The sequence below is a fragment of the Rhineura floridana genome, chromosome 20 (genome assembly GCF_030035675.1).
Source record: "Rhineura floridana isolate rRhiFlo1 chromosome 20, rRhiFlo1.hap2, whole genome shotgun sequence".
NCBI lineage: Eukaryota > Metazoa > Chordata > Lepidosauria > Squamata > Rhineuridae > Rhineura > Rhineura floridana.
This window is the reverse complement of record NC_084499.1, coordinates 20,280,690-20,307,004: the sequence shown is the minus strand read 5'-3', so window position 1 is coordinate 20,307,004 and position 26,315 is coordinate 20,280,690. Positions and strand designations below refer to the sequence as shown.

General features: G+C 49.3%; 2 protein-coding genes across 3 annotated transcripts; one reads left to right on the top strand and one right to left on the bottom strand.

Annotated features, from left to right (window-relative positions):
- Positions 1-3,841: 3,841 nt before the first annotated feature.
- Positions 3,842-12,045, top strand: LOC133373830 (torsin-1A-like). Of its 2 annotated transcripts, none has more exons than XM_061604117.1 (5): positions 3,842-4,169; positions 6,029-6,219; positions 7,879-8,054; positions 8,293-8,414; positions 9,188-12,045. In XM_061604117.1, exons 1-5 carry the CDS (start codon positions 3,944-3,946, stop codon positions 9,430-9,432), a joined length of 960 nt encoding a protein of 319 aa, XP_061460101.1. In that variant the 5' UTR covers positions 3,842-3,943; the 3' UTR covers positions 9,433-12,045. The 2 variants fall into 2 exon arrangements, with proteins under 2 accessions (XP_061460101.1, XP_061460100.1); XM_061604116.1 differs by having other exon boundaries at positions 5,954-6,219.
- A 2,377-nt stretch (positions 12,046-14,422) lies between these two features.
- Positions 14,423-22,850, bottom strand: TOR1B (torsin family 1 member B). The gene is made up of 5 exons (XM_061604115.1): positions 22,516-22,850; positions 20,969-21,234; positions 18,063-18,238; positions 16,982-17,109; positions 14,423-16,806 (listed from the first exon to the last, which is right to left on the bottom strand). The coding sequence occupies exons 1-5, from the start codon at positions 22,736-22,738 to the stop codon at positions 16,565-16,567; spliced, it is 1,035 nt and encodes a 344-aa protein (XP_061460099.1). The 5' UTR covers positions 22,739-22,850; the 3' UTR covers positions 14,423-16,564.
- Positions 22,851-26,315: the final 3,465 nt, after the last annotated feature.

Genomic DNA, 26,315 nt, shown 5'->3' with positions numbered 1-26,315 from the left:
AAGAGGTGTGGCTCAGTGGCAGATTATCTGTTTTGCATGCAGAAGGTCCCAGTTTCAATCCCCAGTGGAATCTCCAGGTAGGGCTGGGAATGTTCCCTCTCCGAAACCCCAGAGAGCCTCTGCCAGTCAGTGTAGGCAATACTAAGCTAAGTGGACCGATGGTCTGACTCAGTGCAAGGCCACTTTCTAGGTTCCTGTTTAATCTGAGTCCATTATTCTGAAGTTCGAGGACTAGACTCTTACTTCGCTTTTAGGAAGAGGGATGTAGGTCAGCGGTAGATGATCTGCCTTTGAATGCAGGAGGTTCCAGGTTCAAATTTTGGGCATCTCCAGACAGGGCTGGGAATGTTCCCTGACAGTCAGTGCAGACAGTATTGAGCGAGATGGACCAATGGTCCGATTCAGAATAAAACGGCTTCCTCGGTTTCTAAATTATGGGTTGCGTGGGGGCAGCCTTTGTTTTGTCTGTCTTCTAGAACCTGCTGTCCATCATTGGGTGACCCAAATTCTAGTACGATTTGTGGGGAGGTTTGGGGATTCCCAACTCAGCACAGCCACCTGGACGATTCTAAATAGGCTGCAGGTTCTTTCCATCTAACTTGTCAAGTCTGCTGTGCATGATAAAAGTTTGTTTGGTGGACCAGGGTGAAATCCTGTTTGGGCACCTGCTGCCCTCTGCTGTACAAACATCAGAACTGCCAGGCCAGATTGATTTCTCTGTGCTGCCTCTATGGGATTGCTTGTTTTTTTTGGGGGGGGGGTTTCCACATACCCCTCACAGGCCCTGGCTTTGCACCCTCCTTGAGTGTTTTTGCCTGGCTCGAATGTGTCCTTGAACCCCAATAATGCCTCTTGCTCATCTGGATAGTAGATACAGGTGTGTGTGTAGAAACTAACCTTCTGCACAAAAGCAAAATTTGCATTTGTTGCTTTGCTTGCTTTTGCCTCTAGATCCCGGAAAGTTGTCCAGAAGGCCATGTGGCCCTCGGGCTGAAGGATTCCCTGCCCCTGGACTATTTGGGATGAATGGTCTCAGGATGAGGCAGCTCTGGACCTCAACAGGCGCAGACCTCTGCTAAGCTGACCTATTATTTTTATTATTACATATATATCCCATCTTTCCTCCAAGGAGCTGAAGGTGACGCACAAACATGGTTTTCTCCCTCCCAATTTTGTCCTCACAACAACCCTGCTAGGTAGGTTAGGCTGAGAGACAGTGAGTGGCCCAAGTCTACCCCGTGAGCTTCATGGCTGAGCAGAGACTTGAAATATTTGTACCAAAGCACCCTACCCTCTCTCCCACCCTACTTAGAGGACAACACCCCTTGAGCCACCCTGGCTTCCAGGTCCCTTGTAACTAACCCCTTTCTCATGTGGCAGGTCAAGGCATTGCTAAAGCCCTTCGTGGAGAGCAGCAGGAAGGGAGGAGAGAGGGTACATGCCTGACCACCTTAGTCACAGACATGCTGACATTAAACCACCAGGGGGAAGTGGTGGAACAGCTCCTCCAATACTCTTTCGAGTCGGGAGCGCTGAAACATGCACTGATTTGGGGGATCCGTCGGGAATCCCAACGCTGACCCAAGTAGAAAAATAACAACACTCTGGCTGGACTATACACAATGCTGGTCTGGATAGACCAGGGGGCGTCTCTGTCCACCGAACAGAGGAAGGACCATAGAACCTTCACCCAAAGATGGTAATTTCTCACTGCTGGCAAGGAGGCTTGCAGGAAGAGAAAACCTGCTGGGCAGGACTCAAGCCCAATGCCCAGTTCTTGTTAAAAATGTAAATGTACTGCCTTCAAATCGACTCCTACTTATGGCGACCCTATGAATAGGGTTTTCATGGTAAGTGGCATTCAGAGGGGGTTTACCATTGCCTTCCTCTGAGGCTGAGAGGCAGTGACTGGCCCAAGGTCACCCAGTGAGCTCCATGGCTGTTTGGGGATTCAAACCCTGGTCTCCCAGGTCATAGTCCAACACTCTTACCACTGAAAATGGGAGATTGCCCTAGTTTAGGGGAGATTGTTGGGGAGACAGGCATACCCACGGAGCCTCATTTTCCAGTGCATGCCATGGGGGGGGGGGAGGAAAGCGAGTTATATATCAGTCGTTGCCCTTTTTTCTAGGACTGTGCCATGTCAGCAATGAAAAGCCTCCTGCAGACTATGGTGGAAGAAGGTGGGAAGCAGTAGCTGCCCACACTTCTTTGTTGCTCTGCTGGGGCCATTGCCAGCCTTCTTTTGCATCTGCAAGGCAGTAAAGGTCTCAGGAAGAAGCGTCTCGCTCAGCTCAGCTACCCTTCTCACTGGAAAACCTCAGGGACTGAGGAACCATGAGCGTTATGCACACCGAGTGTGCGCTCTGCTGTCGAGCTGAGATTCCCAGACTAGAGGGTTCTGCCCACCCCACGCCTGGTTTCCCAGCGCCTGAGCAATCCGCCCTCCTAGGATCGTGCCACCCACGCAGTGCAAAGCCTCTTGCAAGTTGTGTTGCGAGAAGGTGTGAAAGAACAGTTCCCACGCTGATTTGTTGCTCTGGTAGGGCGGATCTCAGCCTTTCTGCAGAGCGACAAGGAACCATCTGCAAGGCGAGCTGTCCTGGGAAGGGTCTCAGAACGAGGCCTTTCTCCGCCCAGCTGCTCTTTCCACTGGAGGTCCCAGGATGGAACTGGGGGTGTTATGTGCGCTGCAGAATGTGTGCTCTACCCTAAGCTTTGGCTTCTCCCCAAAAACACCACGGGAGGTCCTCAAATCCTTTCCATCTCCAAAGAGCCAGTGTGGTATAGTGGTTAGAGTGTTGGACTATGACCTGGGAGACCAGGTTTGCATCCTCACAGCCATGAAGCTCACTGGGTGAACTTTGGCCAGTCACTGCCTCAGCCTCATGAAAACCCTGTTCATAGGGTTGCCATAAGTAGGCGTCGACTTGAAGGCAGTCCATTTCCACCCCACACCTGCGCCCCAGTATCTCAGCAACGACTCCTCCTGGCAATGCCGGCCTTATCGTGGTTACAGGAAGGCCCTGGGCCTCTTGCGGCTCCTCAGCCTATAGTGCTGGCTCTGATGTAGGGAGACTCATTCATCCCCCTCAGGTCCCTTCCCTCTTATGTCAGAGGTTCTGTTCCCCTCATGCCTTCTGGAAGATTCCCTCCTTCCTCTCCTCACGAAATCATTCCTAGAGATGTGAAGGCCGGGAGAAAACCCAGAAAATTTGAGGGTGGGGTGGGGAAAACAACTTTTTAAAAGGCTTTTTCTGTTTTGCTTTTCCTGGGTACTTTTTCAAGCCTAAAATATGAGAAATGATTTGGCCTCTTTGGCTAAACCCTGGGCCCGTTTCTGCAAACTGCCAAAAATTCCCAGTGCAAATTTGCAGAGAACTTCTCCCCACCTCATGCACACTCCCCCCTCCCCGCCAAAAAAAAAGCCTGGTCCCTTCTTACAGCACAATCCCCTCCACTATCTACCCAGCCTCAGTAGCTGCAAAACCCTGCACGCATTTACTTGGTTGTAACTCCCACTGAACTCAAGGGGGGAGAGAAACAAACACAAGATTGCAATTGCAAATGCAATGAAACTGCACCCTCCCGCCACCCCCTTCCACTTATTCCACCCAGGAGCCTCCCTTGCAAGCATGGAGAGCTGCAAGACCCAATGCAAAGAGCGTGACATGTTCCCGAGTAATACGAGCAAAGCAATCCCCGTTTCCATACCGGACGGTTTTAAGGCGGAGGGGCGCGGAACAGAGGAGGAGACCACGTGACGCTCCCTCCCCCCTTCGCGCCTGCGCGGGCCAATCGCAGCCCTTGCCCGGCGCAAAGATGGCGCCCGAGGAACCGGAAGTGCCTTTCTTTTCTTCCTCTCAGGAGGCGGAAGTGCCAACTCTGCGGTGAACTAGGCGGTGCGGAGGGTCGACGCTGAGCCCGGCCTCCGCCGGCGGCGATGAAGCTGCTGGCGCTCCCCCTGGGAGGACGAGGGTCCCTCCTGCTGGTGGGCTGCGTGCTGTGGCAGCTGAGCCCGGCCGCGCAGGCGGTGGAGCCCATCAGCTTGGGCCTGGCCCTGGCCGGCGCCGCCGCCTCCGCCCTCACCGGCATCATCTCCTACCCCAAGCTCTACTGTTACTTCGCCGAGTGCTGCCTGCAGAGGCCCGGCGCCCGTAGCGGGGCAGGTAAGCGGCCAGGCCTGGGCGAGTGTGGTGAGGATGCTGTGACGTCAGGGAAGGAGGCCCTCTCTGTCACGTCAGAGCAGGGGGAGGGGCTTTGCATGGGCAGGGCAAATGCTGTGACGTCACAGGGGGCTGGGGCAGGTGACCAATCCTTTGGGGAAGGGGTGGATTCTATGACCGGGTGGGTGAATGCTGTGATGTCACAGGAGGAGGCTGGGGTGGGTGCTGTGACGTCAGATCAGGGTCAGCCATGCAAGGGGGTGGGTGCTCTGCAAAGACAGGGTGACTGCTGTGGCGTCAGGGAAGGAGGCCCCCTCTGTCACGTCAGAGCAGGGGAAGGGGCGGGGCTTTGCATGGGCAGGGCAAATTCTGTAACGTCAGAGCAGAGCAATCCTTGCGTGGGGAAAGGGAGTGGATTCAATGACTCCCTCTGTCACGTCAGAGCAGGGGAAGGGCAGGGCTTTGCATGGACAGGGCAAATGCTGTGATGTCACAGGAGGAGGCTGGGGTGGGTGCTGTGATGTCAGATCAGGGTCAGCCATGCAAGGGGGGGCGGGTGCTCTGCGAAGACAGGGTGACTGCTGTGGCATCAGGGAAGGAGGCCCGGTGGGATGGGGGTGCTGTGATGTCACACCAGGGCAATCCGAGCATGGGGAAAGGGAGTGGATGCTCTCACATTGGGTGGGAGGAGTCTGGGTGCAGGCGTGGGAATGCTGTGATGTCACAGGAGGCAGCACTGTGGGGTGGGGGTGTTGTGAAGTCAGAGGAGGGGAATCCATGCCTGGGTGAGGGGTGGGTGGGTGCTCTGATGTCAGGTGGGAGGGACTGTGTGTGGAAACTGAATCCTGTGACATCAGGGGAGGAGGGATGGGGTGCTGCGATGTCAGAGTAGGATAATCCGTTTGTGAGGGAAGGGGTGGGAGCTGTGACATCAGTTGGGTGTGCCTCTTTGTGGAGCCAGGATGAATGCTGTGACATCACAGAAGGCGGCCCAGTGGGGTGGGTGCTGTGATATCAGAGCAGGGCAATGCGTGTGTCTGGGAAAGGGGGCGGTTGCTCTGACATCAGGCAAGTGGGGCTCTGTGCGGAGGCAGGATGGAGGGTGTGCATGCTCTGTGGTCAGAGGAGGAAGATGGAAGTGTGTGGGCCTGTTGTTGTCTGGGACGGTGAGGATGGCAGAGTGGGGTCTTCATAAAGGGTCTGTGTGGGTGGGAATGCAAATGCTGTGACGTCATAGGAGGAGGATGAAAGGGAGTACAGTTATCAGGGAAGGAGAACCTTTGGTCCCTCCAGCTCAGTATTTGCCCACATTGTCTGGCAGTGTCTCTTCAGAGTTGCAGATAAGGATCTTTCCCAACACTACCAGGATATACTGGGGATCAAATCAGGGACCTTCTGCATGTAAATTATGTGATCTGTCACTAAGCCTCTGGGTCTTGCTCCCACCTCCTGTGGAGCTGGCATTTTGAGGGAGAAAACCCCATGCAAGCATCTGCGGAAGAAGGGAGAAAAGACAATGAAATTGTGGTAAAGCTGATGAAACAGGGAATCGAGGGTCCTTGTGAATCAAGATCCTGGTGCCTATGAATCAAGGTACTAAGCCTTTTGTCAAGTAATCTTTCTCTGCCTTTAACTCCTTATTCTAGTAGTATTTTTTGTATGTATATGTTGAGTTTCTCTCCCTGAACTTCTGGCAGGCTAAAATATATATGTATACAGAAGGGCTTCAGATTTCCACAGTGCCCTTTCCCTAGTGCTCCGGTGGTTCTTCTTCTTATTCTCCCCAGCACTTCAAGAGAATTTGGACCAGAAGCTCTTTGGCCAGCATCTGGCAAAGAAGGTGATTGTGAAATCTCTCGCAGGATTTTTGAATAATTCCAACCCAAAGAAGCCCTTGGCCCTCTCCTTACATGGTTGGACTGGCACCGGCAAAAACTTTGTCAGCAAGATCATCGCAGAGAGCCTTTACGAAGGTGGCCTCAACAGCAGATATGTCCATCAGTTTGTCTCCACGTTGCATTTTCCTCATCGGCAAAACATTACTCAGTACAAGGTAAAAAAGATCCGCCACAGCTTCAAAACAGGCTTAACCATTTTCTTACAGCTGCAGTTCTTCAATCTGGGAATCCCAGGATTCTGCAGTGCACCAATGGGGGGCGAGGCTGCTCAGTTTGGCTGACCTCGGTCTTCAGCCAAAAACTGTACTTAACTACAGACCTTGAGCTGAAAACAAATGAGGACCCGTCTCTGTCATCCTGAGCTTTGGAGTGTGAGCACAAGAAGCACATTCCAGTGATGCTCAGCCTTGTAAACTCCACCAAAGTCCAGTGCAACTCTCACGATGAGCTCTCTCCCTCCTACCCAGCTCTGAGCTGGGGCAGGGTTCGTTCCTCTCATGCTATTTTGAGGAGGGGGTGCTCTCCATGGCAAGCACATGCGGACACTTTGAGCAGTCAATTTCCCTTGAAATTGCCCTACACGTAATTCAGGGGTGGAGGACCTTTGGCCCTCCTGATGTTGCTGAACTGCAACTCCCATCATCCCTGGCTGTTGGCCATGCTTGCTGGGGCCAATGGGAGTCGTAGTTCAGCACCATCGGGAGGGCCAACGGTTCCCCACGCCCAACTTAATTCATGGTTGGTGCAGGTTCTTAGCAGAAGTATTTTATTATTTTCAAAAAAAGCGAGCCTTTAGCAGAGACAGAGGAAGAGCAGAACCTTCTGACCAGGCGAGCGTGTGCAACTCTAGGACAGGAAGTCTCTCCGCTTGTGGCAAGAGAGATCCTTTCTCAACGGCTTAGATTTAACTTCCTAAAACTGGCTTCTAGAAGCACATCTTGGTGGGGAGAGAGAACCTTCTCTGCCAAATACACAGCAGCTGAGTTTCCTGTTTTGAAAACTGGCCACTCCCTCACCTGCAGCACATGGAGCCCATCTTATCCCTAGAGATGGGCGTGGGGTCTCTTCTCCTAGCGAGCCAACCGCGGGTGTCCCTCACAGCAGGTCTGCCGATGCCGGGGTCCACCAGATGTTCTTGCACTCCAACTCCCATCAGCCCCAGCCATGATGGCCATTGATCATGGGGATGATGGGAGTTGTAGTCCAAACAAGTGCCCAGCCCTTGGGGACTCTCCCTAGGCTATACCTCCTCCTTGGCCACCCCTCTCACCAGCCCTGCTTTGCCCCTTCCTTGTGTGTTTTCGCCTGGCTGCAATGTGCCAGTGAACTCTGATAATTCTACTTGCTTGTTTCGATGGAGGATAGGGAGGTGTGTGTGCTTGTAGAAACTAGCCTGATGTACAAAAGTGAAATTTGCATTCATTGCTCTGCCCACGTTTTTTCCTCTGACCCCCACCCACCAACGGCCTGTGATCCCTAGAATGAAGTATGGCCCTTGGGCTTAAAAACACTCCCCAGTCCATCTAAAGTTTCTCTGTGTTTGAATGAGAGGGTAGATGGGGGGGGGGAGGCAGGATTTAAAGAAAAGGCCCTTGCCATTTCTGTCCCAAATGTGCCATCTGCATCTTGCAGCCGAAAACTCCCTTCACTGGGACGACCGCTGGCCCTAAGTGTCAATATCCCCTTTCCCCCAGCCTACACCCCTCTACCCAGCCCCCTGCTAACTAAGACCCCTATGCACAAGCTGGCGCATGGATGGAGAGGCAGGTCACCAAGATTTTCAGTAAACAGAATTTCCACTTTGAAAATTGAAGGACCAGTTGCAGATGTGGATCCGGGGCAACGTGAGCGACTGCGCGAGGTCCATCTTCATCTTTGATGAGATGGATAAAATGCACGCCGGCCTCATCGACTCTATTAAACCTTTCCTGGACTACTACGAGGAGCTGGATGGCGTGTCTTACCGGAAAGCAATCTTCATTTTCCTCAGGTTAGCAATGACCCGATGCAAGGTTGCACATTTTCTTCTTAATTTAGGAGCCAGCGGTTACATCTCTTGCCTCCGGTTCTGGGTAGGGCTTGAAGAACGATTTTGTTAAATTCTTGATCATTTGATAGTCTCCCCTTCCCCCTTCTTCCAGTATTGCTTTGAGGTGTTGTGCTGTTGGCTTCTTGCTCTTTTAAAAGCGGGCTCCTGTTGAGAAAAAAAATCCCTTTTCTTACTCCAGCAACGCTGGGGCTGAAAAAATAACTGAAGTGGCACTGAACTTCTGGAGGAGCGGAAAAAGACGAGAAGACCTGAGCTTACGAGACCTGGAGCTGTCGTTGTCTGTGTTCAATAACAAAAACAGTGAGTAACACTGGCTCTTCTCAGGATCCTAAACATGCTTGTTTGTTTATTTAGAGCACTTCCATCCCCTGGGCAAAAAAAAGTTTGGAAACCGCTGCTGTACATGTTTCTCGGTGCGGTTTCCTTTTGAGCAGTTCCGTAGGCTAATTTCCAAGTAAAGTGTGCGTAGAATTGCAACCTCAGCCTCTTAACTCCTTGTATGGGCAAGATTAGTCTTTAACCTTCAGCATTACATATATAGTTTCCTGGTTCCTCCTCCTTGTCATACTTGAAAGTTCACCCGTGCTCAGTCTGTGTCCATACAGCTTCTGTTCTGAGCAGCCTTCTCAAAGTAATCCTGCCTAACACGGGGGGTCCAGGGACCCAAATGCAGGCCTCCAGCGCTCCCTCTCTCTGGCCCTTAGAATTGTCCCCAGGCCACACCCATCTCTCACTCTGCTCTGCGGGACTGATTTTTGCCAGGCTAGAATGTGTCACTGCACTGTGACTGTGACTCTTGCATGCCTCAGTGGGGGACTGAGTGTCTGTATGCGTGTGTAGAGAACTCTTGACTTTTGCATGGTTGGGATGTACCATACTGTATAAAGCTTAAAGAGTCCCATCAACTGGTCCTCCCACTCTACCTCTAGCCCTGCCCACGTTTGCCTCTGGCCACGCCCTCTGCTGGCATGTGGCCCCTGGGAGGTTGCCTCCAAGGGAATGTGGCCCTTGGGCCAAAGAAGGCCACGGGGCAAGTGGGATGTAACAGGATACCTCTCCTCCCTCCTCCGCAGGTGGCTTTTGGCACAGCAGCCTGATCGACAAGCACCTCATCGATTATTTCATCCCCTTCCTGCCTTTGGAGTACAAGCATGTAAAAATGTGTGTGAGGGTTGAACTCGAAGCCCGGGGCTACGAGGCAGATGAAGACATTGTGATGCAAGTTGCCGACGAGATGACCTATTTCCCGAAAGAGGAGAGGATCTATTCTGATAAAGGTTGCAAAACTGTGTGCACAAAGCTGGATTTCTACTTGTAACATTTCTTTTTATGATCTGATCTTCAAAGAAAATGAAAGCAATCGCAGAACTTGGAGAAACTAAATCTTTTTTTTAAAAAAAGATTTTAAAATGGGTAAAAAGAGAAGAGGATTCATGAGAGTATCAGGGTGGGAGGAATTGTGAACTGCAGATACTCGCGCTTGTGGCATGGCGTTCAAGGGATCCATTCCGCTTGGTCCACTCTAGAGCATCATTTAACTGTATCTTGTACTGTGGAACCACCCAAGTTCCTTCACGAGTGCTTTATGGACCGGGGATGGAGAGGGTTGCTGGTCCGTGACTGAGCCCAGTTCTAATGAGATCTTTGGCATTGGAAGCATCTCCAAATCTTTTTGCGAACTGTGACTCTTCTGAAGAAATGAAGCACCTTGACGGTGCGTAAAAAAAGATGTGTTGCTTTCTTTGAAAACCAATGCGATCTTGCATGTTTCCAGTAATAGCGGCACAGAGAACAGGGATAATGTAATGCAGTGGTTTTCATCAAACTCTTTGTTGGGTTGCCCTGCTGTTCCTTGAAAGCTTTTTTTTTGAGGGGGGGCAGTCCTTGGTGAACTGACCAGTATTAAAGAGACTTCCACAAAAGTGTTTGTGCAGGGTCAGGCTGGCTCCCACCTTTGACCCCCCAACATTAAACAGCAGGAGGATATTGAGCATGTCCCACCCAGTACATGTGTGGGATCTAAAAATCTGAGCCATTGCCCCATGCCAACAGACGGCCCTCTGAGCCCACTCCCCAGAATCCTTTATGGGAGACACAGAGTTTCCCTCAGAAGAAAAGATCCCCTGGCTATCTAAACCTTAAAAACCACTGCCTTTTAAATTGCAGAATGCATGGGGTCATAAGAGATTCTGATATGGGGGGGGGAAGTATGTATGTATACAGAGAAGTATTCCTTGCCACCACCTCTTGACAAGTCCCCAAAGGCTTGTTGAAAACAGCATTCTCCATCAAGATGAGTATTAGTCAGTGATGGTTCTGTGACGGAGAGGTTCCTCTCTTTTTTCTTTTTACCGCCTTTGTCTGCACTTCTCTCCGTATCAGGGAAGAAAAACAGGTAGTGACTTTCAAGAGAGTTTAAAGTACCTGTAGGGCAATTTGCTCTCCTGGTGTCCTTTTCACTCTGTGGCGACTGTATTTCAGGGGCCAATTTTGGGCAGGTAAGAAACAGCATGTTGGCTTTTTTCATAAGAAAGCCACGGCTTGCTGGGGAGAATGGCAGTGAAAAAATCAGAAGCAAAAAGGGTTTTTCTCGGCAGCTTCTCTACATCTTGCCAGACTCCACAACTCTCAAGCTCTTGGCACCATCCCCGAAGAACTCCTTGTGACCGTTATGTTTTTCAACCTAGAAAAAGCCAATGAAGGAAATCTGAAAAATTCACGTTGCTGAAAGATACGTGTCTAAGGATAGAACTGCGTCTTGTAAAGAGCTGCTGCTGGAAATGGTAGCTCTGTTAAAGGTCCCTGCTTTCCCCCTCAGTAGCATCTAGTTCACAGATGGGCAGCCGGTGAGGTCCTTGGCTAATTTCATGTTTGTGGCAAAGGAGGGGGGGCAAAATGGCAGGAAAGGATGTAGGAGAAAGAGAGGGGGTGAGAGGGTAACCCTGCCCACTGGTGGCATGTGTCCCAAGAGATTACTCTGGAGGAATTCAGCCCCCAGCAAGAGAAAAGTGGCCCACTGCCTGACCTAGTAGTCCAGCTGAACATTTGTCTATAGCTATGCATTTCTATGTCTCTGCTGCCTCCAGCAGCGTCAAGTCCAGCTGTTTGTGGGGAAATGCATATCGTGGCTCAGTTTGCACACAACATGCCAAACCATAGGTGGGGACAGTTTTTAACTATGGTTTGGCAGAATGGCTGAATTGACAAACCAAAGGTAAAAAGCCACTGCTTCTCTCTCCAACAAGTGCTTCTGTGTGGAAGCAAGAGAACGGAACTGGTATTGCTGTACAGCACCTCGCCTATTTAGAAGCTCAAATTATGGTTTGTTTTGAACAACCATTAGTAAAAAAAGAAAACCCACACACGTTGAATTGAAACAACGGATTAGATCCAGATTAAGTCTGTTGTATTTTGGTCCCTTGAAATTAACGACTTGAATTAGTTAAGGAAATTTCCTGCTCCATCCTCCCCCGAAACGCCTCTCTAGAGGGTTGAGAACCTGAATAAAGTGGGATTTTTGTGTGTGTCAGGATGGGAGGAGAATAAGGAAAAACATAACATTCCTTCTATGAGCTTCCTTATCTTACAATTCAAAAAAGGTTGAAGAAGTTCATAATGACCAACTTTTTCACATTGATTATAAGTGCAGCTAACTTAGGCTTCAGTTTTGCAACCCCCTACTTGTGAGTAAGTTCCACTGAAGTCAGTCGGACTTGATTCTAAGTAAGCATAGAGGATTGTGCTGTTAGTCTGCCTCGAAGCCAAAGCCAGGAGGAAGGCCTGAGGCAAGCTGAACTGGAAGATGTAGGCCCCAAGGGACGTCCACTGCAACTCTGCGATATGTAAATCTTGCTGATTTGGCACAACCAAATTGTTTTTCCAACTGATTTTTTAAAATAATTTTTGTGAATAAATTGTTGTCGAATCTCTACTTCCTTGTCTCTATATCTGTTGATTTAAAGCAGAGGTGACCTTTTTCAACCAGAGGGAGAGGTACAGGGGAAAAAAGCGGGCAGAGAAATTCATGTAAATGTTACCTTTGAGCGATAGGCTAGCTTTACACTCGCACCGTCTTCTCTATCCCAGTAAGCAAGAGGCACAATCAGAGTCTTTTCTCCAAATTTATGGAGGATAAGGCAACTTCGCCACAACGGTTGTGTTCTTCCTTCACTATCAGAGGCAGTTTGCCTGTGAGCTCCGAATACCAGTTGCTGGGTAGAATCACAAGTAGGAGTTGCTGTTGCACTCAGGTCCTGTTTGCAGGCTTCCTGTCAGGACATCTGGTTGGCTGCTGCAAGAACAGGATGCAGGACTAGATGAGCAACTGGCCTGATCCAGCAGCCAGGCTCTTCTGATACGATTTCGTTGCATCACCGACTTCAAGCCAGCAATGCAAGGATGCCCCACTTGTAATTCCCAGTAATGGGTGTTCAGAGGCATGCTTCCTCCAACCATCGTGGCTAATAGCCGTTGGTAACCTTACCCGCCATGAGTTTGTCTAACCTTTTTTAAAAGCCATGGAAGCTAGTGTCCATTGCAACATCTTGTGGGGCGTGGATTCCATGGCTGAACTATGTGCTGTGTGAAGAATTCCTTTTGTCTTACCATGACTCCCAACATCCAGCTAAAGTGGAGGATCCCCGAGTTCTAGTACCAGGAGGTGGGGAGAAGGACTCCTTTCGGCACCATGCATAATTTTATACACTTCAGTTAAGCACTGACAGCAAGGATCCTGATTATGCCTTGGAAGCTACATTCCTACTTGCTCCACACTCGATATCAGGTTAGGGCACATGGAAATAATTTGGGTAAAACAGCCCCACAGGCCAAATGAGATCTAAGTTGGCCTGGAGGTCAGAGGGTCCACACCCCAGCATAAGCTTTTTGTTGGGTACAGTCCACAACAGCTTATGCCATTAACAAGCATGTCCACCTTTCAAGTGCCACAAGCCTCTTTGTGTTTTAACAAAACTGTAATGAGGATTACGCAGGGAACACATGAAAACCTTTTATTGCAGCTGCTTGGAATAGCGGAGTTTAGTCTTGCATTGAAAGCACCACAGTTGTAAGTGTACAATTTTGGGATGCCACGCGGATAAGAAAGCAAGAGACCAGTTTTATGGAGTTGAAACTCAACGTCCCAAGATTTAATGCAGACAGCAGCAACTGACCCAGAGTCATTCCATAGAGCATACAAAATCCATAACTTTTTTAAAAAAGTTTTTAACACACCCAGTGTCTTTAAAACGAACTTAAGGTTCAAATTCATCATCATGTAATCACTGCCTCTGATCTCATTTTTCAGAGTTCTTCACTAACAAGCTAAAAGCTTAAAACCCCTGCAATTAACCTTGTTTCATCACTGGGATGTTGGGCACACTCCAGAAGAATGACAAGGAATGTAAAAACCTCATGGTGACAGCGGTGTGAGGGAGAAAAAAACAAATAGTCAACCATCGCACTCCATCTCTTGGCAAAACATCTGATGAGACTGCATCCAGGCACTGGGCAAGCAGGGACTATGCAACCAACATCTCCTTTCGCCTCTAGCTCTTTGCAATGGCTTTTTTACACCAGCAGGTGTGAGGAACATCTGCCCTCCTGAAGTTGCAGAACTACAATTCCCATCGTTCCTGGCCATTGGCCATGCTTGCTGGGGCTGATGGGAGTCATAGATCAGCAATATCTGGAGAGCTAAAGGATCCTGCCTAATGCGCACCAGCTGTTTTGTCATAAGTAGGCCGCTTAAACAGGATTCTGACCTCTATATTACACGCAGTAGACCCATGGAAATTTAGAAGACTTGACTAACTTGGGCCTGTTCATTTCAATGAACGCCACTATGAGTGAAACATCATTGGATACAACTCATCACACAGGACGTCTGATGAGCATAACCCACTCTGGCTGTTCATCTGGATCTATGCCTTTTGTTTCTGGAACAACACTGCAATTTCAAGTTAGGCATGTCTCAAATCCAAGTTCTTAGGTATTTCAATAAATGCTGTTTCTTAACCTTCACATCCTCATCTATCAAACTGGTCCGTCCCCCCCGATGCTTTGGACAACTCCCATTGGCCCCAGCCAGACATCTGGGGGGCACTATGTTGGCAAAGGCTGATTATAGATATAAAACTTGTATTGGGAAGGGGGGCGGGAAACTAGGAAAAAAGTTACTTGACCCATTCCCCCCGCCTCTGCCTATAGCTCTAATATACTTTTATCACCATTCTAGGGATCAAGTTATAAAAAGATATAAAAATATTTTCCTTAATTTCCATAAAAAGCACACAGTAGGGTAACCATACTTGAGGTTAGAAGGGCTTTATTTGGGGAAGATGGTTTTTAGCTTTCCTTGGTTTAAACTAGCCTTCCAGAGGGTAGTGCCCTCCTGATGTTGGGATGACAAGAACTCCCATGACCCCTGACCATGCTGGCTGGGGCTGATGGGAATCTGGAGTCCAACAATGTCTTGGGGAGACCTGGTCAAGGAAGGCTGATTTAAAACATAAAGACAGGATACCTGTAAGAGTAAAAGCAGACGCTGGGTCCTTCTTCAGGATTACACCAAAACTGCAGACCTACCATTCAGGACTAAATTCACACCATACATTCATTCCACTATTACTCCACTTTAAACAGTCGTGGCTTCCCCCCCAAAGAATCCTGGGAAGTGTAGTTTGTGAAGGGTGCTGAGAGTTGTTAGGAGACAGCCCCCACCATTCCCCTCAAACAGCTACAATTCCCAGAGTCCTCTGGGAAGAGGGACAGACTATTAAACCACTCTGGGAACTGAAGCGCTGCGAGGGGAAGGGGGCAGTCTCCTAACAACTCTCAGACCCTTCAGAAACTACGCTTCTCAGGATTCGTTGGGGGAAGCCATGACGGTTTAAAATGGAGTAATAGTGGAATAAATGTGTGGTGTGAATGTGGCCCCAGTCAAATCGGTAACAGTCACAAAAACGCTTGGTAACATTCTGGCCCATCAAAGGGCAAATTATGTGCACATCAATAGCCTTTAGGGACGGCAAGGAGGATTATCAAGATGAAGGGGGAAGGCACAGACATAGGATGTTACAGCCAGTTTCCCTGAGCTCAGTTGAACACCTCCCACATCGTTATGGCGGAAGGTGGATCATCATAAAAGTCCCACAAACGGAGGACCTGCTTTTCTATCCACAGAGAGCTGGCCACGCTACTTATCATTCGCAAACTTCACACTTTTCAAGCTTCTCTAGTAAGAAAAGCAAAGGCCCCTACACAATGTCCTTGTGCGATTTGTAATACTTACAGCAACTGACCTAGTAAGGCACTCTGCTTCCTCTTGACCTCAATGAGCTAAAATTCCCAAACTGATATATTTTTAGGGTGGGTGGGTGCCAATATCACAACAGAATTAGGCATCCTTCATTTTTAGTCCTAGTTTTGTAGTAGAGAGGGGTGTGGAGAGCAGCGTGGAGAGCAGCAAAAAGATTCCTAGCAATCCCAGCTGTCAAATGCTTTGTAGTCCAATAGCCACATCTTACATCAAGAGAGGGGAGACATCTGTGGCCTTCCAGCAGTGGAGACTTGTGTCTCTGTTGTCTGTGAGGCAATGAATCCGTTCCAGGTTTTAGTCCACACTTTCAAAGAGCTGTTGCAGAGCAGTGAATCCGCTCCGGGTTTTAGTCCATACTTTCAGGAAGCTGTCCAAGGTGCTGAAGCCTATTTCAGCACCCTGGACAGCTCCTTGAAAGTTCAGGGAGTGGTGGTTAGTCCATACTTTCAAGGAACTGTTGCGGAGCAGTGAATCTGCTCTGGGTTTTAGCCCACACATTCAAGGACTTGTCCGCAGCGCCAAAACCTATTCCCGCAATGGGTTCAGCACCTTGGAGGGCTCATTGGCTGTTTGGACTAAAACCCAGGGTGGATTCATTGCCCCACTGATGGTGGAGTCACCAGCCTCTGCTGTTTCCAGATGTTGCTGGACGCCCACCAACCCCAGATAGCATGGCCCACGGTCAGGGACGACGATGGGATTTGGGAGTCCAAGGACATCTGGAGAGGCACAGTTGTCCCCTCCCTTGAGCTAATCAAGCCTTCCCCAAAGTGAGGCTCTCCAGACCTAAAGTTTGGCCAATGGTCATACGCCATGGGAGCTGTCGTCCACTGACATTAGGAATGCCACAAGTTCCCCATCCCTGTCTTAAGCTCACAAAGATTTCTACAGAAAACTAAGAACTGCACAAATTTTGATGACAGCACATCAGGACAGGAAAGGTTTGAGGTGTGGGGCAGTGACCGTAGAAACCAACAGCTTCTAGGAGCCCCCAAAAATGTTAAAAAGTGCATACCCATAGGCTCTCTTTTTTAAAAAAAAGCTTTAAAAGTGCTTCAGAGAAGGAGGGGGGTGGGATAGTTCCAAGGAATCCATAACTGCTCCCTCCTGGTTTAGTGACACATTAAAAATCTCAGAAGAAGTCCAGCTTGGTCTGCACAGTCTTGCACCCTTTGTCAGAGTAGATCCGCTCGTCTTTTGGGAAGAAAGTCATCTCGTCTGCCACCTTCTGGACCACCGTCTCGTCGACAGGGTTGCCGCGGGACACGATCTCCGCCCGGATACACATTTTCACGTGCTTGTACTCCAGGGGCAGGAAAGGGACGAAGTAATCGATGAGGTTCCGGTCGATGAGGCTGCTGTGCCAGAGGCCACCTGGGGAGTGGCAAAATTGGGCAGGTGAGTGGGCATCAGAAGAGTCCAGCGACAGTCTGGGGGGCCACCAATCATCCCCACCCCTGAGATGCAGATATGAATGTGAGAACTAGAATTTTAAAAGATGGCTTCTTGTGGGGAAGAGGGAGGGGACGCAATGGCCCATCAGACTCACTGTTCTTGTTGTTGAAAACGCCGACGGACAGCACAGGCTCCAAGTCCTTCAGCTGCATCTCCTCCCTGCCCCGTCCATTCCGCCAGAAGTCTAAGGCCACTTTGGTGATGAGGTCCCCGCCTGCATTACTGTTAGGAAAGCCAAAGAGGGTGTGTGTATGATGGGGGGACATGGCATTAGGAATCCCAAATTTCCGTGACTTCCACGTCACCCTCGATTCCTTTTTCTTCCTCTGTGTTACAAGGCACTCAGTTGCTCTTCCTGCCTTTTGCCTCGCAATATTTATTTATTAAATTTTTATCTTGCCCTTCGTCCCAGGAGGGGCCCTGGGCGGCAAACAAGAGCGCTAAAAACACTTCAGAAACATCTTAGAAACAAAAGGCTTTAAAACGTATTAAAACAAAACTTCTTTAACAACACATTAAAACGTCTTTGAAAACATCTTACAAAGCAGTCTAGACCAGTCTCCCTCTACAGGTGCTCCGAAACCTCTTCCTTCCTTCTCACATTAGCATTACATCCAAATGAGGCCAAGCTGTGGCCCATGGCAGGGGTGGGGAACCTTAGGCCTGTGGGCCGAAAATGGCCCTCTGCTCCTCTCCACACACCACCTAGGCCAAGCTTCAGAAACTAGGCTGTCCTTTCAACTGTTTTTAATATTGTTGTGACCTGCACTGGGACATTCTGGTGAAGAGTGGATAATAAATCTATCAACAACAACAAGCCCCACCCCCCACCCACCCCCAACACAACCATGAGAAGTTCGGAAATATTCATTTATGTTTTTAGCTAACCACAGTTTAGCTTTTTGTCCCAACCCAGATGAACAGTGGCTAGTCTGCACTATGGTTTAGCTTAGGCAGATGGCAAATCTGTGACCCCCCCCCCCACAGGTATTGCTGGACTCCCAACTCCCATCATCACCCCTGATTCTTGGCCATGCTGGTCAGGGCTCACAGGAGCTGGGAGTCCAACCACAGCTGGAGGGCCACAGGTTAGGCACCACTGGTTTAGAGAAACACGGCAACTCCAACCCATCAGATGTAGCACATTATGCACACAGGGTGCAGAGATTCCCAACCTGAGAAAGATAAATATCGCTCTTCGGTAGGATATGCCATCTATCTGCTCGTAGTAGTCAAGAAAGGGCTTGATGGCATCGATCAGTCCCGGGTGCAGCTTATCCATCTCGTCAAATATGAAAACAGACTTTGCACATGCGCTCACGTTACCCCGGATCCACTTCTGTAATTGATCCTGGACCAAAACATTAGAGAAGAAAGGTTAACAATACTATCCATCAGCACTTTCCGGGGAAGGGCCATAGCTCAGTGCTAGAACATTTCCTTTGCACACAGAAGGCACCAAATTCAAGTCCCAATGGCATCTCTGGCACAGGAAAAGATTCCTGTTTGAACCCTTGAAAGCTGCTGCCACTCAGGGCAGAACAAGAGCGGGTAACCTTTTCATTTATTTATTATTTGATTTACATCCTGCCCTTCCTCCCAGCAGCAGCCCAGGGTGGCAAAGCCTGAGGGCCGCATTCCTCCATGGGCAACATTCTGGGGGCTGTATACCAGCTGTGGGCAGAATGAGAGGCGACAAAGCAATGGATTTCACTCTCATCTTTGCCCTGTACGTACAAATTCCATTCCAGCCACGGAGCCCTGAAAATGTTAGAGGTTTCTACAAACACATCCTTCTTCTGAAGAAGAAGTTCTGAAGAACTGAGGCAAATAGTTCTAGGCTTAACAGAACAAAACAAAAACAGACAAATTGCTGGGTCCGGATGGCATCCACCCGAGAATTTTCCAAGGACTCAAATGTGAACATGCTGATCTCCTACCAAAAATATGTAACTTGTCCCTCAGATCTGCCTCCATACCTGAGAACTGGAAAGTGGCCATTGTAACACCATTTAAAAAGGGGGGGTCCAAGTGGGATCCTGGAAATTACAGCTTGGTTAGCTTAATGTCTGTCCCGGGAAAACTGTTCGATACTATCGTTAAAGATAAAGCAACCAAGCATATAGAAGAAAAACCCTTGCTGTAGCAGAACCAGCATGGCTTGTGCAAGTCCTGTCTCACTAATCTACTAAGAGTTCTTTGAGAGTGTCAACAAGGACATAGACAGAGGCGATCCAGTTGACATAGTGGACTTGGACTTTCAAAAAACTTTCGAGAAGGTACCCAGCTACAAACTCCTGAGTAAGCTTAGCAGTCATGGAAGAGGAGAAGGTCCTCTTGTGGGTCAGGAACTGGCTAGGAAACAGACAGCAAAAAGTATGAATAAATGTACAGTTTTCCCAATGGAGACCTGCAGAAAGTGGAGTTCCCCAAGGATCCGTAGTGGGACCTGTGCTTTTTAACTTGTTCATAAACGATCTAGAGTTAGGGGTGAGCAGTGAGGTGGCCAAGTTGGCTGATGCCAGTAAATTGTTCAGGGTTGTGAAAACAAAAAAGGCACTGTAAACGGAGCGAATGGGCGGTAAAATGGCAAAACGCAATTCAGTGTAAACAAATGTAAAGCTGTGCGCATTCAAGGACTCATCCCTGCCAGGCCAAAAGCATTCAAAGATTTGGGGGGGGGGAGCTGGTGAACAGTCCTGAAAGCCAAACAGAGAAGCCGGGGCAGGGGGGCGTCCGGGCCTCCACTCCTGGTGCAGAGAGCTAGGACAGGCTGACGGGCTGATCTAGGCAGCTTCCGACTAAAGGAAGAACCAACTGCACAAGTCTGCAGATTTCACTTTCCATTCTGGTCCTTCGGCCCCGCCTATTACTGGAAGGCAAAACAGCCGCTGCTTGTCTTCAAGAGCTGAGCCATACGAGTGCTGGGAAAAGGCCACGGCGACAGGACCCCAAAATCCTAACGCTTCTTGTTGCTGCTGCTTTACTGCCACACACCAGTTGACTCCTTGGGACGGGGTATCTAACTCAGCATTCCTGAGACTCTCTGCCTTCATTTAGAGTTGAAGTTTCTAGCCCTCATGGATACAAAGAGAAGCTTTAAAAGTGTGATATCCAGAGCCAAGGGAAATAAAAGGGGTGGGGGCAGTGAGCTTTCTATTGGTTCAGGAACAAGGTTGCAGGGCCCTGAAAAAGGAGCCCACTAAGCTGCCTTAGACAGAGTCAGTCAATCAAGCTCAGTACTGTCAACACTGACTGGCAGCAGATCTCTAGGGCAGCCTTTCCCAACTAGTGGGCCACCAGATGTTGTTGGACCACAACTCCCATCAGCCTCAGCCAGCATTGCCAATGGTCAGGAAAGATGGGAGTTGTGGTCCAACAACATCTGGAGGCACACTGGTTGGGAAAGGCTGCCCTAGGGTTTCAAGACATGGGATCTTTCCTAGACCTTCTGCGAGACACCAGCGATGGAACCTTGCATGCAAAGCAGATACTCTCCCATTGACCTATGTCCCTTCCCCTAAACATATAATAAGATTCTAGTCCTCATAGTTCTGAATAAAGGGCTGAATTAAGTAGCTACATCAGTCCATCCAGCTCACTGTCATCCCTACTGACTAGCAGCGACTCTCCAGGGGGGTCTTTCCTAGCCCTCCCTCAAAATGCTGAGAATTGAACCTGCGGCCTTTTGCATGCAAAAGCAGTTGGAAGATAGGACTTCTGTTCTACAGCTGGGTAGCTGAGCCATCCTGCGACAATAATGCATTTTTATATGGCCCCTTTGATGTATAGTGTTCCAGAACACAAACAATTAAAACATTACAATAAAACACCAAAGAAGCATCAAAATAAAAGGTGCAATTTAAAAAAACCTCACAAAATTAAAAAACTCCACGTACATTAGAAATCCTGGAAGAATACATGAAGCTGAAGGCCCGTGCAGAGTTACTCTCTTAGCCTCACTTTGCCCATTCTGCACAATGGGAAGAAAACTAGCCCAGAATCAGCAAGGTAGGCCTCGCAAAAAGGTGCGTGCCCTTTCCAGAGTCCAGAGAAGCCTTCAAAATGATTTCGCCCTCACCTTGTACAGGTTAACCTGGTGGTCGTGCGGGAAATGCAGAGTGGAGAGGAACAGGTGGACATATTTGCTCTTCAGCCCCGCTCTGTGCATGTTCTCAGCAATGATTTGGCTGACAAAGTTTTTGCCCGTCCCCGCCCAGCCGTGCAGAGAGAGGGCGAGGGGCTTCTTGGGGCTGGGGTTGTTGATGAAGCCAGTCACTGCTTTCAGGACCACCTCTTTCGCAAGGTGCTGCCCGAAGAGTTTCTTGTCCAGATTCAGCTGAAGAGCTGCGGGGAAGCACAAAACGGAAAGGGCATTGGCTCCCAAGAAGCGCTGACGCAAATCCAACAGCAGCCTTCGCCAACCTGGCACCCTCCTGATGATGCTGGACTCCCAATTCCCATCATCCCTGACCATTGGCCATGCTGGCTGCTCACCACCACCCCAGTACTATTGGCCCAATCCATAGGGCCAGAACAGATCTTCCCCCCAACCTCCTCCCCCAAATGCTCAGCTCCAGTTTTCTTGCACAGGCCAACCTCCCCCCCCACATCGCCCCGATACTGGTTTTCTTTGGCCTGTCTACAGAAATGGGGCCAGTCACTGCCTCCCAGCCTAACCTACCTCACAGAGTTGTTGTGAGGATAACATGCGGTGTGGAGAACCATGTTTGCCACCTTCTGCTCCTTGGAGGAAAGGTGGGATGTAAACAGCAGCTCAAAAACAATCTATTCTCCCTCTGTACCAGTCCGTTGTGCCAGCCAGCCCCCTTCCTTCCTCCCTTCCCCCAAGGTACTGGCACTACTGGGAGAGGCAAGTGGGCCAGCCCTGTTCCAGCCAAACCTTCGCTGCCCTTCCCCTAAATGATCAGTTTCAGTTTCCTTGCACATGCAGATGAACAGACAAGCCAGCACAAGCACTGCTGGTACAGTCTACAAAGCCAGGCCTTTCCTAGTCTCACCCTTTCCCTCTCCCCCCTAACTGTTCAGTTCCACTTTCACTGCAACAGCCCCCTCTCCCCCCCCCGGCCACCAGCCCCCATGCCAGTACCGTAGGGCCCCTCTACAGGGCCAGACCTGTTCCAGTCTAACCCTGTCCCCCAATACTCAGCTCCCGTTTCCTTGCACTAACAGACCCCAATGAGCCTCTCTATGGGACCAGACTCCCTCCATATCTAAGCCTCTTTCTCCTTGCGCACACACACGCAGCCCCTCAGGGCCACTCTATGGGGCCAAGCTGGCTCAACATCTAACTCTCTTTCCTTGCACAATCTCCCCCAGGCTTACAGAGCACTCTGTGGGGCAGACCTGCTCCACATTTATGCCTGTTTCCCCACATTACCCTCGCCCCCACGCCACAGGCCCACTCTAAGCACCCAGACTTTGCTCCATATCTAACCGTCTTTCCTTGCACAGTCCCAACCCCCCAGGGCCACTCTCGAGGACTCAGGCGTGCTGTCTCTCTAACCACCCCCCAGGACGTCTCTATGGGGCCCATCCCTGCTCCACTTTAACCCTTCCTCCCCCGGCTTCCTCGCCCCAGCCAGCCTCCCTCCTCCCTGACAGTACCGGTCCCGTTGGGCCGGTCCTGCTCGCCGGGGCAGCACTCCACGAAGGCGCAGTAGAAACGGGGCGAGGAGAGGTAGCCGGTGAGCGCCGAGGCCGCCCCGATGGCGATGCCCACGCTGATGGGCTCCAGCGCAGCCCCGCAGGGAAGCAGCCCCAAGGCAGCGGCCAGCAGCAGCAGCAGCAGCAGCGGAGGAGGCAGGAGGCGGCTCGGTCCCAGCTGCATGGCGGACGCCGCTCCGGCTCCGGCAAAGCCCCGCCGCGCTGCAAAACCCGCCCTCTCCCACAACTGGGACCACAACTCCCAGCAGCCCCCGCGCCGACTCCCGCCCTCCCCTGGAAGCTACGGCCACCATCTTCGTCTCGGGCGGTGTCTCCTGCCTATCTCTGACACGGGCGCCTTCTGCACGGACTTTGCCGAGGATTTTATCCTCCTCGCCGCCGCCAGGGGGCTGATGCAGCCAAATTAACAAAGTGAGTCAGCGAGAGAGAGAAAAACAACATGCTTCGAAATAATCAGCCGGTGGTCTGTGTTTTTTTTTTAAAAAAATTGTAAAAATGCTTTGATACCTATTTTTATGAAATTGCAGTAGACCCATTTATTTATTCATTTGTTTCATATCCCACCTCTTTCCCCCAGGAAGCACAAGGGGGAGTACAAACATAGTTCTTCCCCTCCCGATTTGATCCTCACAACAACCCTGTGAGGTAGGCTAGGCTGAGAGAGACAGTGACTGGCCCCCAAGGTCACCCGGGGAGCTTCACAGCTGAATTTCATGTCTTTTACGGAGTGCCATGTATTTACCATGTAATAAGCTCGTGTATGTGTCTGTCCTACTCAGAGTAGACCTGTTCAAAGTAATGGACATCACTCAGAGTCATTGATTTCACTTGGTCTCCTCTGAGTCAAACTCAGAGTGTAGGTGTATATATAGCACATATATGAACACGTGTATCATGTATTTACTTTTTTTTAAGTGATTTAAAACTTTAAATAACTAAGTTATTTAAAACACATGCATGTGTGTAGATGTGTGCGTGAATATCATGTATTCTATTTAAGAAGTTAAACCAGAACTGTCACTAGAAGCTAAAATGATGAAACTGAGGCTATCATACTTTGGACACATCATGAGAAGACCTGATTCACTAGAAAAGATAACAATGCTGGGAAAAACAGAAGGGAGTAGAAAAAGAGGAAGGCCAAACAAGAGATGGATTGACTCCATCAAGGAAGCCACAGACCTGACCTTACAAGATCTGAACAGGGTGGTTCATGACAGATCCTCTTGGAGGTCGCTGATTCATAGGGCCGCCATAAGTCGTAGTCGACTTGGAGGCACATAACAACAAAAAAAAACACATGCAAATATCAATGCGCATGTGTGTGCTTGTGTATGTTAATTAGCATACTAATTTCCTAATGCCAGGACGTTTGTGTTATCATAAAAAATGCTTGAGGAAGTGCCGTGGGTCAATGGCAGAGCATCTGCCTGGCATGCAGAAGGTCTCAGGTTCAACACCCAACGATATCTCCAGGTGGGGTTGGGAATGTCTCCTGCTTGGAACCCTGGAGAGCTGCCAGTCAGTGCAGGCAATATACTGAATTATATGGACCAACGGTCTGACTCAGTATAAGGCAGCTTCCTGCACTCCTATTTAATGCAGCTCTTTCTCCAGAAGTACAAGGACTAGAATCTTGTGTTTTTTTTAAGGGAAGGGCCATAGCTCAGTGGCAGAGCATCTGCTTTGCATGCAGAAGGCCCCAGGTACAACCCCCAGTGGCATCTCCAGGTAGGGCTGGGAATGTGCCTTGCCTGAAAGCCTGGAGAGCCGCTGCTGCCAGTCAGTGCAGACAATACTGAGCTAGGTGGCCCAAAGTTCTGACTCAGTATAAGGCAGCTTCCCATGTTCATCAGGATCATCCATACCCAACCGAGAATAATCCTTCATGCAAACGAAGGGGAAGAGCTGTTGTTCACTGGTAGAGCACTTCCTTGACTACATTTCCCATTAGACATTCTTGTTGCCTCAGCTGACCATTTAGAAACCATTCTGGCAAGCAACTAATATAAATATCAATAATTTATAATAACTATAATTATAGTACGTTATTATAATAATACATCTGTTTGGTCCTTCCTTTTTCATTCCACTGGGCAAAATCAAACCTGCAAACCCTCAGGAGCAAAGTGCAAGGTGATCCCATTTCCTTCCCACCCACCCTCATCTTTTTTTAAAGCAGTGTGCAAACTCTGTCGCCCAAAAGCAAATATTGAGAAAGGTCTAAGTAAACTGCATTTAAAAGAGGTCTCTAAAACAGCACGACACTTTGCAACCACCCAAAGAAATACTACACTTGACACATAAAAGGTAAGCTGCAAGAAATATCATTTCTCACTCAGCATGGGTATGGAAGGGGCCAAATTTCTCAGAATCTGATTCTAGGCATGTTTTATTCAGGCCACATCATGCAACTGCTGTTTAGCCATGTCAGCTAAGAATATGTATACATCTCAGGAGAGGCTGGGCACTCCTGTGCTGAACCATTGAAACTCGTGTAAGTCAGCGTGAAACTCTGCAAAAGCACAATGTGGCATAGTGGTTACAGCAGGTGTGGGAAACCTTTGGCCCTCCAGATGGTGCTAAGCTACAATGCCCGTCGGCCCCAGCAAGCATGGCCAATGGCAAGGGAAGATGGGAACTGTAGAGTGGTGGAATAGAATCAGTGAGGTCCAAGTTCAAATCCTCATTCCCCGTAAAGATGATGCTTAAGATGTGAAATCCCAGGGCGGAAAATGTTGTTTTGTTTTTCAGAATTCCCCTCCCCCAGGAAAAATTGGGGGGGGGATGGGAAAAAACTCCCCCCATAATTTTTCTGCTTTTTCCTGGGCCTTCCCATCTCTAACAATGATTGCTATTGATTAAATTGATTAATCACTTTAGGCCTCCAGAGTTGACTTGCATTTAAAAACATATACAGAAGCACTTAGGGACGGCGTGCATGGGGAAGGAATCATATAAAACATTAACATTTCAAACAACATATAAAAGGCAAAACACACACACACCCCATCGGGAAGTTTTGGCAGCCCAGTAACAATAAAGCAGACTCAATGCTTTCTCTTAAAGGCCTGGGGTGGGGAAGGTAACCTTGTACTGAAAATATGTCAGTGAAGGTGCCAGGCGGATCTCACTTGAGACAGCATTCCACAGAACTGAAAATGCCCTCCAGGCCTCTCTCTCTCTCTCAGTCCAGTCTACCTCACAGGGCTGTTGTGAGGATGAAATGGGGAGGGGAAAGAACCATGTAAAAATGAACTAGATATCTAAGATCCCTACCCCATGGCGTATGTTGAATGCCAATGAGGTTGCACTCTCCCTCTTCAGGACTGCCTCCCTCTCTTCCAATATACTGTTCCAAACTTTTATTTATTGCATGCTTTACTCCCTCTTTCTACAGCAGGAGAAGAAGAAGAAGAAAAAAGCAGCCAACTGGCTACTTCCCTACAGAGTACTCCTCTCCCATGCAAGGAAATGACTGCCTCAAAAAAAATAAAATGAGGGCAGAATATCCTGACATTGCCACTGGAACAGGTCTTGTGTAAGAACAGTGCTAAGGTGAAAGTCCACGTGTGCCTGTTTTTTGCCCCCGCCATCTGGCGAAGCCCCCAAACAATCTTATCTTCCAGTCATCACTGAAATACCTTGAGCAAAGAGCAATGCCCTCAGACTCTGGAAGGGGCTGGGGGGGCTTTTTTGGGGGGGACTGTGCTGTCTTTCAGCACATCTTGTTTTGGTGA